The sequence below is a fragment of the Triticum aestivum genome, chromosome 7D (genome assembly GCF_018294505.1).
Source record: "Triticum aestivum cultivar Chinese Spring chromosome 7D, IWGSC CS RefSeq v2.1, whole genome shotgun sequence".
Classification (NCBI taxonomy): Eukaryota; Viridiplantae; Streptophyta; class Magnoliopsida; order Poales; family Poaceae; genus Triticum; species Triticum aestivum.
Genome location: NC_057814.1, coordinates 95,570,248 through 95,586,293, shown reverse-complemented (window position 1 = coordinate 95,586,293; position 16,046 = coordinate 95,570,248). Strand labels below are relative to the sequence as shown.

Genomic DNA, 16,046 nt, shown 5'->3' with positions numbered 1-16,046 from the left:
ACATATTTTATGAACAATTTTATATTATATGACACAGGATGTTAGGACCAGTAGCATTGACGTTTCTAGTACAGTGCCAAACTTTCCAAATGATGTGTATGGGCAGTCTTCGTCCATGGATGCTCCGTTGATCCAAGGCGGAGTTACTAATGCCGCAATTCCAACCTTTGCAAATGATGCGTACGGGCAACCTTCAGTGATGTATGCTCCTTTCATCCAAGGCGAATTTACAAGTCTTTTGCTTGGAGTTCATCAGGATGCTACACTGTCCTCGACTGCTAAAAAGTTACATTTTGATGAATAGTATTTGGCGCAACCTATAAGGAGTATGATCTTTTGGATGTAATTTGGTGTACCCATGAATTGTAATTGATGTACTGTAGCACACTGAATTTTATCTTCATTTGCAATGTTTGAGTATTGTGCCAGTTGCAAGGTTTTGATGAGTTTGTATGCCAAGCTGCTAAAGAAGTTATATAATTTATGAACAGGTGTATTAGAGCAAGTATTTTCGAAATTGCCACTATAAATGGTTGTCAGATTATAGTAAAAATTGAGCCTCACACTGAAGTTTAGGCCTACTTAAGGACAGTACAAAAAATAGCAGCTTCGCTACATTGTATAGCAAATCAGAGAAACTGGAGAAACATTCAGATTTTTTTAACACATCCAGCAAAATGAAGATTTTATACTATCCATATGTATTTGATATGAAAAGATACATTGTATACTAATTAGTACATTTTCAAGGAGAGCAATCAGCTATAGGTTTGTACTATAGTTGTCATGAATTCAACATCAAATTTGCAAGATTTGACATTCCTAGTCAAAGTCTACTCCATCAGCAACCATTGCGTCTTCTTCAGCGGTTTTCTCAGCAACTGTATTGTTCCAGCAGTATACTTGAGGGTCTTCGGATAGAAGAACGACGGCGGAGTGTAGCTGTTGCGTGAGTACGTGGCCTCCAGTTCGCTCTATGTTCCCTCATGTTGATGCCTACCACAACTTTCTATTTTGGTTAAGATTCTAGGCATCTTGCACCTGTACAAGGCATCATCCTTGTTTGAAGCATCAATTTTGTGCAGCGCCATCTTGACTGAAGCTCTTCAAGCATGCAGGGGCAGAGAAGCTTATGCTTTTTTAATGTTCTACTATAACACTCTCCCATCAGCAATCCAATTGACTCTAGTCTTGTACAGACAGTAAATAAGCTTTGATTTCCTAGTCCTCCATTTCTTCAGATTGTAGCAAAGAGATACATCTACCTGGATTAACCACAAGTCCAAGACCCTGCATTAGCAATTATCCATACAAGGTTGAAAAAACAAGTCAGTACATGTAAATCATCATGTCACAAAGGAGACTTGAAGAGATTTATTGATCATTAATCAGGATTAGAATCAAACCACAAAGCATCAGCTAATTTTTTTGGAACAAAGTTCATCCAAGGGCATCTACGTCTAGTACTACTAGGTTGCTTGGCACAAAGATGAACCACTCCATTTGCTTCTCTCCCAGTGTAGAAGCACTTATCTCTTTTACCTCTCTGCATACAGCCATCGCTGATGATGTGTGATAGTTATATTCCTTCGACCATCTCGCCTAATTACTGAGTAGATTAAGACCAAGAATTAGCAAAGCACTGCACGGAAGGAGAAGAGCTGGCCGGGGAAATTACCTCTTGCCGACGCGAGTTTGTGCCATGGCCGGCCTTGCGGATGCGACTCCAGGGACCGGCGGGGGCGACTCCCGGCGGCGGCGCGGAGGCAACTCCGGCGGCGGCGATGCGGTCGGTGGCGGCGCGGAAGCGAATCCCGGCGGCTGCGAGGCGATTCCCGGCGGCGGCGGCGGCGGCGGCGGCACGACATTGTGCAAAGGGTCTGGGAGCCAGGATAGATGCTCTGTTCTCTGTGCGAACTGAGCCGATGTAGAGGCAAGGAGCCGAGCCGCGCTTAGCCTATGAGTCCGATAGCGCGTGAAAAACAGCCGAGCCATACGCATGCGTGCAGCGATTGGAGCCTATCGCCTGGGGCAAAAGTGAGGAGGCCGTGCGATGTCCAGCCCAGATGACGTCCGGGTTGCAAAGGAGAAGGTTTGCAACCGGTATGCACGGAATTTTTTTCCACGCCGAACGCCCAGCCAGCGACACCACCGCATGCAGGACGCGGCGCCCAGGCCGGCACGCCACCACCACCCGCGCGAGACCCGCCGGACGAGTGGCGCTCCGCCAAGCTCGGAGCACGCATGCAACCCTCATGCCCGCGAAAGCCTCCCGTCCTCCACCGCACGGCGCAGCGAGCTATAAGACGGCGGCCGGGCGCCATCACCTCCCCGCATTCCCACGGAGAGAGGAGGCAGGCAGCCAGGCAGCTTGCCCCCGCCCTCCCTCCGTGCCCACGCCGACAGGGCCTCCCCCCTCTCGGGCGAGCGCCGGCGCCACCACCCACCACCACCACCCGGCCGGCCCCGTAGCTAGCCCGGAATAAAATAAATTTATCTATCTAAGTACCTAGCCAGCCATGGCGTCCCTCTCCCTCGAGGACGTCCGCAACGAGACCGTCGACCTGGTAAGTCCTTCCTTCCTTCCTTCCTCGCCGTCGATCGGCTCATTCCGTTCCTCCATTGATCCGCCTTCACGCCTCGTGCGCATTGGGTTGATTTAATTTGCGATTTTGCAGTCGACGGTGACGGTGGATGAGGTGTTCAAGACGCTCAAGTGCGACAAGAAGGGGCTGAGCGAGGCGGAGGGCGAGAACCGGCTCAAGCTCTTCGGCCCCAACAAGCTGGAGGAGAAGAAGGAGAGCAAGCTGCTCAAGTTCCTGGGCTTCATGTGGAACCCGCTGTCCTGGGTCATGGAGATCGCCGCCATCATAGCCATCGCGCTCGCCAACGGCGGCGGCAGGCCCCCGGACTGGCAGGACTTCGTCGGCATCGTCACCCTCCTCTTCATCAACTCCACCATCAGCTACATCGAGGAGGCCAACGCCGGGGACGCCGCCGCCGCGCTCATGGCCGGGCTCGCGCCCAAGACCAAGCTGCTCAGGGACGGCAGCTGGGAGGAGCGGGACGCCGCCATCCTCGTCCCCGGCGACATCATCAGCATCAAGCTCGGCGACATCATCCCCGCCGACGCCAGGCTGCTCGAGGGCGACGCGCTCAAGATCGACCAGTCGGCGCTCACGGGCGAGTCCATGCCGGTCAACAAGTACGCCGGGCAGGAGGTCTTCTCGGGATCCACGGTTAAGCAGGGCGAGCTCGAGGCCGTCGTCATCGCCACCGGCGTGCACACTTTCTTCGGCAAGGCGGCGCACCTCGTCGACAGCACCAACAACGTCGGACACTTCCAGCAGGTGCTCACGGCCATCGGCAACTTCTGCATCATCTCCATCGCCGCGGGCATGCTCGTGGAGATCATCGTCATGTACCCGATCCAGCACCGCGCGTACCGCGACGGCATCGACAACCTCCTCGTGCTCCTCATCGGCGGCATCCCCATCGCCATGCCCACCGTGCTCTCCGTCACCATGGCCATCGGCTCCCACCGGCTGTCGCAGCAGGGAGCCATCACCAAGCGCATGACGGCCATCGAGGAGATGGCCGGCATGGACGTGCTCTGCAGCGACAAGACCGGCACGCTCACACTCAACAAGCTCACCGTCGACAAGACCCTCATCGAGGTGTGCTCCAAGGGAGTCGACAAGGACATGGTGCTCCTCTACGCCGCCAGGGCGTCCCGTGTCGAGAACCAGGACGCCATTGACACATGCATCGTCAACATGCTCGCCGACCCCAAGGAGGCCCGCGCCGGCATTAAGGAAGTCCACTTCCTGCCCTTCAACCCGGTGGACAAGCGCACGGCCATCACCTACATCGACGGCAACGGCGACTGGCACAGGGTCAGCAAGGGCGCGCCCGAGCAGATCATCGAGCTCTGCAAGATGTCACCGGACGCCGAGAAGAAGGTGCACACGCTCATCGCCTCATACGCCGACCGCGGCCTCCGGTCCCTCGGCGTGTCGTACCAGCAGGTCCCGGAGAAGAACAAGGAGAGCGCCGGCGACCCGTGGCAGTTCATCGGGCTGCTCCCGCTGTTCGACCCTCCGAGGCACGACAGCGCGGAGACCATCCGCCGCGCGCTCCACCTGGGCGTCAACGTGAAGATGATCACCGGCGACCAGCTGGCCATCGGGAAGGAGACCGGGCGGCGGCTCGGCATGGGCACCAACATGTACCCGTCCACGGCCCTCCTGGGCGACAAGAGCACGGCCGTGGACGGGCTCCCCATCGACGAGCTGATCGAGAAGGCGGACGGGTTCGCGGGGGTGTTCCCGGAGCACAAGTACGAGATCGTGAAGCGGCTGCAGGACAAGAAGCACATCGTGGGGATGACGGGCGACGGCGTGAACGACGCGCCGGCGCTGAAGAAGGCGGACATCGGGATCGCGGTGGACGACGCGACGGACGCGGCGCGGTCGGCGTCGGACATCGTGCTGACGGAGCCCGGGCTGAGCGTGATCGTGAGCGCGGTGCTGACGAGCCGCGCCATCTTCCAGCGGATGAAGAACTACACCATCTACGCGGTGTCCATCACGATCCGTATCGTGCTCGGGTTCATGCTGGTGGCGCTGATCTGGAAGTTCGACTTCGCGCCCTTCATGGTGCTCATCATCGCCATCCTCAACGACGGCACCATCATGACCATCTCCAAGGACCGGGTGAAGCCGTCGCCCAAGCCGGACTCGTGGAAGCTGGACGAGATCTTCGCGACCGGGGTGGTGCTGGGCACCTACATGGCGCTGGTCACCGTGGTCTTCTTCTACCTGGCGCACGACACGGACTTCTTCACGGAGACGTTCGGGGTGCACCCGATCCGGGACAACGACCGGCAGCTCATGGCGGCGCTGTACCTGCAGGTGAGCATCATCAGCCAGGCGCTCATCTTCGTGACGCGGTCGCGGAGCTGGTCCTTCGTGGAGCGCCCGGGGTTCCTGCTGCTCTTCGCCTTCTTCGCGGCGCAGCTGGTGGCGACGGCGATCGCCGTGTACGCCGACTGGGATTTCTGCGACATGGAGGGGATCGGGTGGGCGTGGGGCGGCGCCATCTGGGCCTTCACCCTCGTCACCTACGTCCCGCTGGACGTGCTCAAGTTCATCATCCGCTACTCGATCAGCGGCAAGGGGTGGAACAACGTACAGAACAAGGCAAGCTAAGCCCATGCACGCCCGCCGTTGGTTTCGCCGTCGCCATTGTTGTTGATTCGTCTTTCTCCATTTCGTCCCAGTGAAGTGAGACACGTTTGTGATCTTGGCGCAGACGGCGTTCACCAACAAGAAGGACTACGGCAGGGGCGAGCGGGAGGCGCTGTGGGCCAGGGAGCAGAGGACGCTCAACGGCCTCAGCCAGCCGGCCGGCTCCGACCTCCTCAGCAGCACCGAGGAGCGCTCCGACATCGCCGCGGAGGCCGCCAAGCGCGCCGAGATCGCCAGGCTCAGGGAGCTGCACACGCTCAAGGGCCACGTCGAGTCGGTCGTCAAGCAGAAGGGCATCGATATCGACGCCATTCCGCAGAACTACACCGTCTGATCTGATCTGATCGATTGCTGCTCCGGTGGGGGCGGCCGGAGAGGGTCCGTCCGTCCTTGTGTTGCGTGGTTTTCAGCGGGAAGAGTACTACAACTATGCCGGTATACCTGTCTGTGTGTATACATATCTCTCTCTACTGCTGCATAGGTCTTCTTGTGCTCTCTATCTGACATTATCTGTAATACAAGTGTGTGGGAACGGTGCGTCTGCATCAACATTTTGTCTCTCTTGTCACCAGCCTCTTGCTTCTCTCACTGCTGCTCCCTCCCTAAACTAATATAAGAGCGTTCCGATCACTACTTTAGTGATCTATAAACGCTCTTATATTTCTTTACAGAGGGGGTACTATGAAAACTGGCTAATGCACCTCCTACATCCAAAACCTCTTCTACTTTTCAAATGAATGAACATCTCATAAACACAAAGAAATGGATAACTCTATGCATAAGAGAATATCCTAGTGATTCACATCTACCTACACAAAAACTCGTAAACCTCATCCCTCCTCAGGTTTACAGAAACACGATGGTACAAAAATGGGAAAACAATTCTAATCAACTCCCCCCAAAAAAAAATCCTACCTCGGCAGTTCAGGGTTTAGTAGATGTAAACATGGTTTCTGCGTCTTAACCAAGCTTCCTTGAGAGGGCATCAAAATGGTCATGGCAACACGACATCCATAGCGATATATGTCACTATTTGCCGTGCATGCTTTGTGGATTGACCACAAGGATGGTTTCAGGTTTCGATATGATGCAGCAGCCCTTCATATAAGCAATTGCACTGAAGGTATCGCTTAATCCTCTTGGTCTCTCCAACTCTCTGATACCAATCGTACGATCGCATGGTAGAATGAATCACAGCACAGTATTCACCGCGAAGCCTTGACCGCCTTCCAGCAGGTGAATTCAGAAGGAATCATGTTTTCATCACTGGAAATCACAGCTTTGGCAGTTAGTTTTCCAGCTAATCCATGATACAGGAGCCCCCTGGCTCCAAGGCCACCGACTAGCCAAAAGGCGCTATTGCTTCTCTCGCCTATAACATCATTTAGACAACCCAACAGTGGCAGGGATCCATTGGCTGTCAATGGAGGCATGGCTCTTATCCCAGCCCTTGCTCGTACATAATCCCATTTACTTATTCCTGGATAGACAGCAGAAGCTTTTGGGAGCAGCTCTTCCATTGCAGAACGTGCTTCTTCATCGGATACACTTGGATCATGATTGTCAGACTTCCATTGCCAAGTTGACCCGACAGAAACGGTGCGGGGTCCTTGGAATGCCAGCCATGCATCAGACAAGATTGAAGGACTTCGACTGCCATATTTTTCTCTGCAAGGAAATGCAGCCATCAGATAGTTCCAGTTGGTACTGTAATGACTGTGAGCTCAACTTACATAAACAACTTACACTGTGTCCGATGGCAGTCGGAATTCAGCAATAACTCCTCTGCAGGTTCTAAGAGGCAACTTATTTGTAAGTTCTGGAAGTGAGCTAGCTTTGCCCCCAAGGCAGATGATCACTGCATCATAATCTCCTGCTCATGTTCGATAGTGTCTTTAGGCATAGAAAAATGTTGATACCACGACACAATGGCTTCAGTGGTGTACACATGTTGAATTTTAACATTCTCCTTAACAGGAACGACTGAATTGATAAGTACACACTGACAAAAGTTCAGCACATCATTTTTAGCTTTAGGTGGTTTAATATGGATGGAAAGCCAACATCTGAACGGCCATATATATTGTAATGTCTAAGTTTATGTAAAGCAATATCGTTGCTTTATTGGGACTGTGCAAAAATTCTACCTGAAAATTGATGTAGATTATCAATATGTTCATTGTACAGATTGAACTCTTTCTGTTCACTGGACGACGCAGATGCTTCGTTAGCCACATTTTGGCATGCAGAGAACAATGCCTACAGAAACACAATAATGAAGTGTGTTAGCATACCAAGAACATAACATAGTAAACAGTTGACAATGAAACAAAGCAGGAAGGCATGCAGCACCTGTAAATATTTCCTAGGGTTAATGTTCAGTGCTAGTGGCATATAAATCGCAAGGTTGAGCGGAACACGTAACCCAGGGATCAGTCGTTGTGCAGCATCCGAATCAAGAACTTGAAGGCTGCAACTCTGGAGGCAACTCTGAGCATTCTAACTTGAATAGGTCAAAGTCGAAGCAATTAAAACCATGCACCAAAAAAACACAAAAAATAAGCACCTGAGCATAGCTTCGTAATCTCAGTCCAGCAGTACCTCTAGCAATATGTCAGCAGCCTTCTCTGTCGTAGGTGGCCGCAAAATTCCCCTACTCAGTGAAAGGTATACTTATCAATAGGCCAAACATCAACAAAAACAAACAGTTAAAATACACACCCTCCGTTCCATATTAATCGCCGCTCAAACGGATGTATCCAGACATATTTCAGTGCTAGATACATCCGTTTGAGCGTCAATTAATATGGGACGAAGTACTAGCTACAAGGAAAAACTGATTGCCTTCTCCAGATGAGGGCCTCATCATCTCGACTGGCACCATCCGATCCAGCGGTGCCATTCGCTTTCTCTGCGCTGCGCAGGAGATCCATACTCTCTTTCCAGAATTCTCCTCCCCTCCAGAGAAGCTTGGCTGCAGTTAAGCAAGAAATCAATGTGTCTATCAAACTTATGCTAGAGCTGGACTCAAAACTGTACATTGTAGAATATAGTGAGTGGAAGACAGAGTCGAATGCTTGTAGTGATGAAGGAGACCTTTAGGCGAGTACGGATGGAGAAGCCCTCCAGAGACCCCCGAGGCGCCTCCCCCGACGCCGTTCTCGTCGTAGACGTCCACCGACACGCGCGAATCCTTCGGGCTCTGCTGCAAACATGCCACACAGCGTCGGCTGGCTCAGGCGATGCTCCCAGCCCCAGTTGTGTGTGTATAAGTAAATATAAGGCCAGGGGGAGGGGAGGGGACCTTGAGGAGGTGCCACGCGACGGAGAGCCCCGCGAAGCCGGCGCCGAGGACGGCGTAGCGGAGAGGGCGGGGCCATCCCGGCGGCGAGGGCGAGGGGGAGGAGGCGGCGTACGTGGCGGCTCTTCTGGAGCACGAGCCGAGGCTCTGGAGGAGGCGCGGCCGGGGAGGAAGGGGAGATGGGGGATGTGTGCTGTGAGGCGGCGGCATGGCTTCGCGGCGGCTACGGTCGTGGATGAGGGTGCGGCGGGTACTGTTCCGGATAGAAGGACGGCGGGCGGTGGAGCAGCGGCACTATTCTCGGCAGGAATAGGGCCCACCGGAAAGAGTGAGGCATTCGCCGTTCCGGGCTGGGAGGAATTGGGCCGCCCAGAGGTGCCTGGAATCCAAGACACGGAAAAGTAGCCCACGCCTACAAAAAGGGCGGCCATGAAAGACTAAACTCACTATGCCAACTAGTTTAAAAAAAAACTCGCTACGCCAACTTCATTCTGAAAATTAACAATTTGATCATTTCAGTTGTTTTAACGAAAACAGTTGTAGAACAAATGTTTTTTTTTCTTTTGAAAAAGGGGAAGGCGCACAAGGCACCAACAACTTCATTGTAATCAGGTCTCAAGTACATGTTACAACAGGGATTACGTAACCTGGGCAATCTAGCTCAAGAAGAAGAGGGAGAAAAACACAAGTAGAATGCCTGCGAGCCTGATTGATGCACGAAAATCGCAGTCTCAAAAGAACTGGATAGAGCCTGATGAGCACAATCGTGCGCAACACCACTGAGAACAAGATGTAATGTGTACACATGCATAAACTATGGGGAAAACATGATCATTTTGTGAGCAGTAAACATCCTAGTTATTAGAATATAAATGGGGGCATCCACAGATGGTTGGGATGAGGTTATCTCAGAACATCCACCGTGGCAATACAGGAAGGTGTAATATGCTCGGACAAAGACAACATTCCATCACGACAGAAAATGCCCCCACGACACTTCAACAACAACCAGAAAAAACAAGCAATTCTTAAACTGCCGAAGGGAGACTTTACACCTATAATAGCATCCTGTGCATTTTGCCCGTTAGTAAGCTTCTAAGCGATGTAACAAAATATTAACAAGCTGCATACAGCTACTCCATCGGTAAAAGAGGCATGCAGTTTCACCATATAGAACCACCCCAAAGTATGTCTCTCCACTATCTCGTCATGTTCCTCCACTTATCCTTCAAGTCCACCTGCAATGCGGCCGGTTAGGCGGTTACTAGATGAAAGATCAGTCACAAAAGAAAATCTTTAGTGTAAATTCAAATACCCACCGTTGTTCTACCAATAAAAGCATCGGAATTGTGGATCAAAATATCCTTCCAATTGCTGCTACCAAATCTTCACAACAGCGAGAAGGGAGAAGCGGTAAGGATCATAAAAGAAAAAGGCACAAACTACGGCTTCGAGACAAAACTTAAACAGCAATCAAGAGATATCATCGAATAACGAATTCCAACGAGACAAAAGACATACTGTTCAACGCCCTTCCTTAATGTTTCTTCTTCTACCGAGCTCCACCTCCTTGCCCTTCTACGCCTAGCTTTGTTTTCTGCCACTTGCAACGGAGAAACCGATATTCTCCTTGGGCTAGGCAAGTGTGGTCTATGTGATTGTGATCTTGAACCATCAGGATCAAGAGAATCCTCCCACTGCAAACAAGATCCCTTTGAGCATAGTTATCAAAATCTAATGTTTTAGGACTTATGCCTAGAAGGGTGTTCTACATATTAAGAAAAGACTTTTAATCCCCAAAGCACTAAAATTCCACTTCTTATTTTAATTAAACTACATCATAATTTACTTCTGGAGATGTGCATAGCTGGCCAATGTGCATGCAGAATACTGAAGATCACATTTTACTAAGGATTAGCCATCATATAAATTAAGTATTAACTTATATATTGTACAAAGAAAGTAGTATTAACTTACAAAAGTTCAGTAATATATCAATCGCACAAGTACCAACGCATATTTGCTGTATGTTCAAATGCTGATTTATTAATCTTTTGCCATGTATAAGAAACCAGCTTGTCCAAAAAACATATGTTCACAAATATAAGATGTTCTGACTTTTTTGTGAATTGGATGTATATGGACATGTTTTAGTGTGTTCGTTCACTCGTTTCTGTCCATATGTAGTCTATATTGAAATATCCAAAGAATCTTATATTTGTGAACAGAGAGACTATTATCTAGTTTCTCTGGAAAGCAACAGAACTGTAGGCGGCAGTGAAAAGTAGCAACATAATAATTGTGAACTTATCAAAGTAACTTATACAAACAAATAGATGTGTTTTAAGGCATTTATTTATATCATAAAGGCGTTGTGATAGCATTAGTTTCCTAGATAAATTATAATTAAGATAACCCAGTTGTCTCCATTTGATATAACTCCTTGTTCAAAGTGGTTGAAATATGTAGAATACTCAAAAGACATAAAACAAATACTCCCTCCGATTCATATTACTTGTCTTAGATTTGTCTAGGTACGGATGTTTCTAACATTAAAACGTGTCTAGATACATCCGTATCTAGACAAATCTAAGACAAGTAATATGGATCAGAGGGAGTAATACACAAAGGAAACTCACCAGAAGAGATTGTGCTGTAGGGTTCCAATCCATAAGACTTGATGGCGTGCCTTTTCTCAATGTCTCGCCTTGGTCATTAACAGCACTTGGACCAGCAACGCTACAATTCGCACCATGATTGTTAAATTCATCATTAATATGAACTGCCTTATCCATCCTTGCAGCCAACACCTTATCTGCAGCTGCTTTTGCGGCTGGTAATGGATCATCCACCACATTATGAAGGTCAGCACAGCTTGATTTGAGGTCATGTATGACCTTATGAACTTGCGGGGTTGAAATTCGGTCTTCAATTTTGCTCAAAATTTCACGTGTTTTTTCTTCCCCAGCTGTAAGTTCCAAAATTGTACCATCAATGATAGGCATAAAATAACCTTGTGGCGCGGTTGGATCTAAATGCAACAATGTAAAATAATTCCAACTACCATTCCAAGCACATGAGTGGTGCACGAAATAGAACAGGCCCAGAAAACGGGAATCCCAAATGAAAGTTCCACTGGTCATCAAAGACTTAGCAGTAAGGCCATGAAACGCAGGAGAAGGGCTGAAGGGGTCACTCATTTTCCTATTGGGGACAGGTGCACAAACAACAACTCCAAACATTAAACATCACTAGAAACAAAAATGTGGCTCAAACAAAATATGCTCAAAACAATTATTTATGGAACCAGGACAAATTATACTAGCATGTAAAACATATACTCCCTCCGTACCGAAATATAAGACTTTTGGAATTTGCACTACCTTTAGCGAATCGCTCGGTCACTACAAATTATTATTTTCGTTTCCGAAAATGTCCCCAGATCTCCCCCACTCGGTCTCGAGTCTTTCTTCCTCACTCGCTCACTCTCCCGACGCCTCCTCCTCTCCCCTCAAATCGCCGCCGCCTTGCCGGTGCCTTCCTCCCTCAGTTGTACTTTCGGCGCCACTGCCTCAGCTGGTTACACCCACCGCTACAAGCGCGGCATGGACTTCTTCAGTTCAAGGTCATTTCTGGCCAAGAAACCAGCGGTGCGAGCCTGGACACCAAGATCTGTGAGCTTAGGTGCTGGAACTGCTCAAGAGAGGCCTGCTGTTCGAGTGTGCGACGCCGGAGGAGAAGATAGTGATCTCCGCAAGTCAAACCCAACCTGAGTCCATTGACGCGGGCAGCGAGGTGCGGCACTGGAGCGCGGAGGTCAACGATGTCTCCCTCCACGTCACGGAGCCGGGCTCCGTCGCCGGCCTGGTGGTCCTCCTCCTCCATGGCTTCGCCCTCGCCCCCAACCTCCACGACCGTCACGCTCCTCGACCACCTCTGCCTCCCCAAGGTGCGGCCCCTTTTCTCTGGTGTCTATGGTCCTTGCTATGATTGCCTACTGTGTCTTGTGATTTACTTCATCATCTCTGATCCAGTGTCTGTGATTGCATCCCCAAGGAGTGTTGTAGTTTCAACTCCAATCTTCTGCTGAAAATTACAGTGTATGGGTTGTGTGAAATGGAGATTGTAGACTTTGGTTACATAGAAATTGAAGCAAATGTACTTGTAAATTGCATTTTTTACAATAGGTGTGGCCACATCCAGGTGTATATTCTGAAATCCATTTTCCTACAAATCCTAAATTAAAATTTGACTTATCATCTGGATACAAATCCCCAATTATACTTCCATCTGCAGCAGCAGAAACTAATAGAGTTGATTCTTGTGGGAAAAATAAGTGAAGCTTTGGAATTTGCTCAAGAACTTGCACCAAGAGGTGAAGAAAATGTGAGTTCTACTGAAATTATCTCTTTAACAATTTAACTTCAGTTAGGACTATGGGTTCAAATCTTTATTAATCAAAACTCCCATTATATCTCTTGGTAATACCAGTGATTTTTAAGACCATGCCATGACATTACCTCTCTATGTGAAATGTTGGCAATTTTGCAGCAAGCCTTTCTCGAGGAAATAGAGAAAACTGTAGCCCTTCTGTTTTTTGAAGATGTAAGAAACTGTCCATATGTTGAACTGTTGGACGTTTCTCAACGCTTAAAGACGGCAAGTGAAGTTAATGCTGTCATTCTTACAAGCCAAAGTACCAAGAAAGATCAGTAGCATGAGGAGTATCTGTTTATCTATTTTGTAGTTTAGTGTCACTGAGGCATACCTGCATCCACTTGACATATGTACTGAACTTATATCAAACATCTTGTTTTATTTTGGAATAAGCTACCTTTTGGTAAAAGAATTTGAAACTGACAAGCGGACACTCAATCAAGAACAATGCATAAACTGACAAGTGGGGTATGTATTTATTCTCATTTTATACCTCAAAGCAAATCTAAGACTGAATTTTATCAAAATGTTACATGACTAAAGACTAGGTTTAGACAAAGATTGGGTCAACTGCACAACCGCTAAGGGTGGCGTTGGTGTTTATATTTATAAAGGGATTACATGTACAAGTACAAGTCATATACGAAGCTACATACAAGTCTAATAACTACACATAAATATAATAATGTATGGCCATGCTGAAAACAGCAAACACTTGAGCTGATCATGCATGACTGGCGATGAAAGTAGGAAAACATGTTTCAGACGTGCCATTGGAACTTACAGTGCATGGGTAGCTAGCTGAACACTTGAGTTGATTTAGTTTCAGCATCCAATCTTCTATTCAAAATTACAGTGCATGGGTAGCTAGCTCAACTTGCCTGTAACTCTTGCCCGTGCCTTGCCTGAAGTAAAATTTCAGTGCATGGGTAGGAGGTCTATCTGTTCACAGGCTAAATATGTGAACACCTCTATTTTTGTTTGATTTGATTTTCTTAAATACTCCAATAACTGAACTGTCTGAAATTATCATTTGCAGTGTGTTGAGCATGTGGTCGATTTCACAACAGGAACGAATGATGAAGATTTCACAAGCATGTGGTTGACAATCATGAACGCTCTAGCTGACCAAGTTCACCAGAGTTGCATTTCAGGTTACTCCTGGGAGGTAGAGATTATCTTTCTATTGTCACCTCTTGCGTCAAAGGCTAAAAGTATAAGATATAGGAGTAGTATAGGCAACTTCATCGCATCATTGCGTCTCAGAACCCCGCCGAATAAAATGCTGCGCTTTGTTGGCCAGAACAGAAGAATACTCACCTAGTATGCGGTATTTGGCGCGGACGGTCTCGTCAGCGGCGCGCCACGTCTCGACGGCGCCATCGCCAACGATCTGCTCTGCCGCTAGCTCCAGGCGAGACGGGCCGACCGCGGCCCACTCGGCCGCCAGGAGGTCCCTCACCCGCCGCTCCGCCTTGGCCCGGTCGCCAAATAGCCCCTTCAGCACGTCCTGCGAGAAGGCGTTCCCGACGGCGGCCTCGAACTGGTCCGCGACGACGAGGGCCTCGGAAGAGGCGAGCGGGGGGTCCCCGCCCTCCTCCTCGTCGACCGCGCGGCGCGCGCGGCCGCCGGGGCGCGCGAAGAGGGCCCGCGCGGCGGCGTCGAAGTCGGGCGCCGAGCAGGCGAGGAAGGCGGCGACGGCGAGGTGCGCGGCGGAGACGGGGGACGCGGGGTCCGGGTCGGGAAGGGAGGCGAGGAACTGGAGGGAGTCGAGCGCGGCAGCGGAGACGGGGTCGGCGGCGAGGCGGCGGAGGAGCAGCGAGCGGAGGAGGCGCGGCGTGGGGCGGTCGGGGAAGGGGAGGCCCGCGAGGAGCACGTTGGCGGCGGCGGTGGGGATGGACGCGTCGCCTACGACGTGGTCGAGGATGAGGGACGCGTCCGACGGCGTCAGCCGCGGCATCTTTTCTTGCCGCCGGTAGGGTTTGGGGGCGAGGAGAGGGGGGAGGGGACTAGCTACGTGCCAGTCGACTGAAAATCCCTATTTGGGTCAGTCGATGTTCTCTGCCCTTGATCTCTAATCTAACGGCCAGCAGTCATCTTCCACCTACAACAGTTTCTAAAAACAGATCACAGCGCATCTTCTTTCTCCCGATGCTTTCTTCCAACCGCCCCCACGGACCACCGGCCGGACCGCCAGCCACCACCGCCTGCGGCCGGTGGCGCTCCCGCGCCAGCCTCACCGCCTCGTCCTCCCCGAAACCACCCCCCACCGCGCCGGTCATCCCTCTAGGCCCCGCCGCATCAAGTTTTTTCTTCGGCGAATCCCCACACCGCCCCCCACCACTGTCGTCCACCACCGCCCCACCATGAACCCTATGATACACACCGGGTTAGCCTGCCCAACGAGCTTCTTCCTCCCCTCCGGCGAGTTTCTTCCTTCCCTATGGCTATTTCTCCCTTCAACCAAAATCGACCGACCCAACTGTGAAAACTCAGTCGACTGAAATGCAGCTATTGCGAGGGGAGCGGCGGCGAGGAGCAGTGATGGCTGTCTTCGGGCTCAGTTTACTTCAGTTCTGTTTTGCTTGCTGTTTTGGGGCCGCCCCCTCGGGTCGGGTCGGGTGGAGGTTTAATGAGAAGCCTCTATTTTTTTCTTCTTTTTTACGAAGATGATGCAAAACTTTGAGCATCTCCCATAGATGATCCAAATTTAAAGATGTAAAACTAAGTGACGTATAATTTACATCTTAAAAAAATGCATTTTACGTCTTAAAAAAAGAGGCAACTCCATCAAATGATGTATTTTGATGATGTAGAAGTGCAACTCCAATAGATGACGCAAATTGGAGATGTAAAAACTAGAAACTTCAACAACTACTTCATTTGAAACATAATTCAAACATAGTTCTAATTAAAAATATAAATTAAACAACTACTCCAACTAATTCAAACTACTACATCCATCAAACTAGTCGTCCTCCTCCGAGGGCATCCAGTACTCCTCGTCGTCCTCATCTGAGGGCCTTCAGAACTCCTCATCGTCAGCCTTCGAGGATTCG

The 16,046-nt window shown here is 49.9% G+C and overlaps 4 protein-coding genes across 10 annotated transcripts; 1 reads left to right on the top strand and 3 right to left on the bottom strand.

The window, feature by feature from the left end:
• Positions 1-678: 678 nt before the first annotated feature.
• LOC123166291 (chitin-binding lectin 1) lies at positions 679-2,042 on the bottom strand. Of its 5 annotated transcripts, none has more exons than XR_006483422.1 (3): positions 1,679-2,034; positions 1,543-1,609; positions 679-1,265 (listed from the first exon to the last, which is right to left on the bottom strand). XR_006483422.1 is itself a non-coding variant. In XM_044584068.1 (3 exons), exons 1-3 carry the CDS (start codon positions 1,999-2,001, stop codon positions 1,262-1,264), a joined length of 387 nt encoding a protein of 128 aa, XP_044440003.1. In that variant the 5' UTR covers positions 2,002-2,042; the 3' UTR covers positions 679-1,261. The 5 variants fall into 5 exon arrangements, 4 of the variants coding, with proteins under 4 accessions (XP_044440003.1, XP_044440000.1, XP_044440002.1 ...); XM_044584068.1 differs by having other exon boundaries at positions 1,543-1,602; positions 1,679-2,042; XM_044584065.1 differs by having other exon boundaries at positions 679-1,290; positions 1,543-1,602; positions 1,679-2,037.
• Positions 2,043-2,321: 279 nt separating this feature from the next.
• On the top strand, positions 2,322-5,812 carry LOC123164786 (ATPase 6, plasma membrane-type). 2 transcript variants are annotated; one of them, XM_044582354.1, is made up of 3 exons: positions 2,322-2,567; positions 2,679-5,201; positions 5,314-5,812. In XM_044582354.1, exons 1-3 carry the CDS (start codon positions 2,520-2,522, stop codon positions 5,581-5,583), a joined length of 2,841 nt encoding a protein of 946 aa, XP_044438289.1. In that variant the 5' UTR covers positions 2,322-2,519; the 3' UTR covers positions 5,584-5,812. The 2 variants fall into 2 exon arrangements, with proteins under 2 accessions (XP_044438289.1, XP_044438290.1); XM_044582355.1 differs by having other exon boundaries at positions 5,282-5,458.
• Positions 5,813-6,433: 621 nt separating this feature from the next.
• LOC123164787 (putative thiamine biosynthesis oxidoreductase ThiO) lies at positions 6,434-8,869 on the bottom strand. Of its 2 annotated transcripts, none has more exons than XM_044582357.1 (8): positions 8,554-8,869; positions 8,346-8,451; positions 8,094-8,223; positions 7,851-7,902; positions 7,602-7,748; positions 7,397-7,508; positions 6,996-7,122; positions 6,434-6,917 (listed from the first exon to the last, which is right to left on the bottom strand). In XM_044582357.1, the coding sequence occupies exons 1-8, from the start codon at positions 8,758-8,760 to the stop codon at positions 6,455-6,457; spliced, it is 1,344 nt and encodes a 447-aa protein (XP_044438292.1). In that variant the 5' UTR covers positions 8,761-8,869; the 3' UTR covers positions 6,434-6,454. The 2 variants fall into 2 exon arrangements, with proteins under 2 accessions (XP_044438292.1, XP_044438291.1); XM_044582356.1 differs by having other exon boundaries at positions 8,346-8,454; positions 8,554-8,862.
• A 520-nt stretch (positions 8,870-9,389) lies between these two features.
• LOC123165456 (uncharacterized) lies at positions 9,390-15,027 on the bottom strand. Its single transcript, XM_044583098.1, has 5 exons — positions 14,308-15,027; positions 11,190-11,518; positions 10,072-10,247; positions 9,870-9,936; positions 9,390-9,788 (listed from the first exon to the last, which is right to left on the bottom strand). Exons 1-5 carry the CDS (start codon positions 14,945-14,947, stop codon positions 9,750-9,752), a joined length of 1,251 nt encoding a protein of 416 aa, XP_044439033.1. The 5' UTR covers positions 14,948-15,027; the 3' UTR covers positions 9,390-9,749.
• Positions 15,028-16,046: the final 1,019 nt, after the last annotated feature.

Excerpts from the sequence above, each read along its gene's own strand:
- LOC123164786 (XM_044582354.1), top strand. The coding sequence starts at position 2,520 with ATGGCGTCCCTCTCCCTCGAGGACGTCCGCAACGAGACCGTCGACCTG. Across the intron at positions 2,568-2,678 it reads GCAACGAGACCGTCGACCTG|TCGACGGTGACGGTGGATGA; the intron begins GTAAGTCCTTCC and ends GCGATTTTGCAG. Across the intron at positions 5,202-5,313 it reads GGAACAACGTACAGAACAAG|ACGGCGTTCACCAACAAGAA; the intron begins GCAAGCTAAGCC and ends ATCTTGGCGCAG.
- LOC123165456 (XM_044583098.1), bottom strand. The coding sequence starts at position 14,947 with ATGCCGCGGCTGACGCCGTCGGACGCGTCCCTCATCCTCGACCACGTC. Across the intron at positions 11,519-14,307 it reads CGCCAAATACCGCATACTAG|CTGGGGAAGAAAAAACACGT; the intron begins GTGAGTATTCTT and ends TGGAACTTACAG. Across the intron at positions 10,248-11,189 it reads CTACAGCACAATCTCTTCTG|TGGGAGGATTCTCTTGATCC; the intron begins GTGAGTTTCCTT and ends TCTTGTTTGCAG.
- LOC123164787 (XM_044582356.1), bottom strand. The coding sequence starts at position 8,760 with ATGCCGCCGCCTCACAGCACACATCCCCCATCTCCCCTTCCTCCCCGG. Across the intron at positions 7,749-7,850 it reads CTGCTGACATATTGCTAGAG|AATGCTCAGAGTTGCCTCCA; the intron begins GTACTGCTGGAC and ends TATTCAAGTTAG. Across the intron at positions 6,918-6,995 it reads CGACTGCCATCGGACACAGT|AGAAAAATATGGCAGTCGAA; the intron begins GTAAGTTGTTTA and ends ATTTCCTTGCAG.
- LOC123166291 (XM_044584065.1), bottom strand. The coding sequence starts at position 2,001 with ATGCGTATGGCTCGGCTGTTTTTCACGCGCTATCGGACTCATAGGCTA. Across the intron at positions 1,603-1,678 it reads CAAACTCGCGTCGGCAAGAG|GCGAGATGGTCGAAGGAATA; the intron begins GTAATTTCCCCG and ends CTCAGTAATTAG. Across the intron at positions 1,291-1,542 it reads CGATGGCTGTATGCAGAGAG|GGTCTTGGACTTGTGGTTAA; the intron begins GTAAAAGAGATA and ends TTGCTAATGCAG.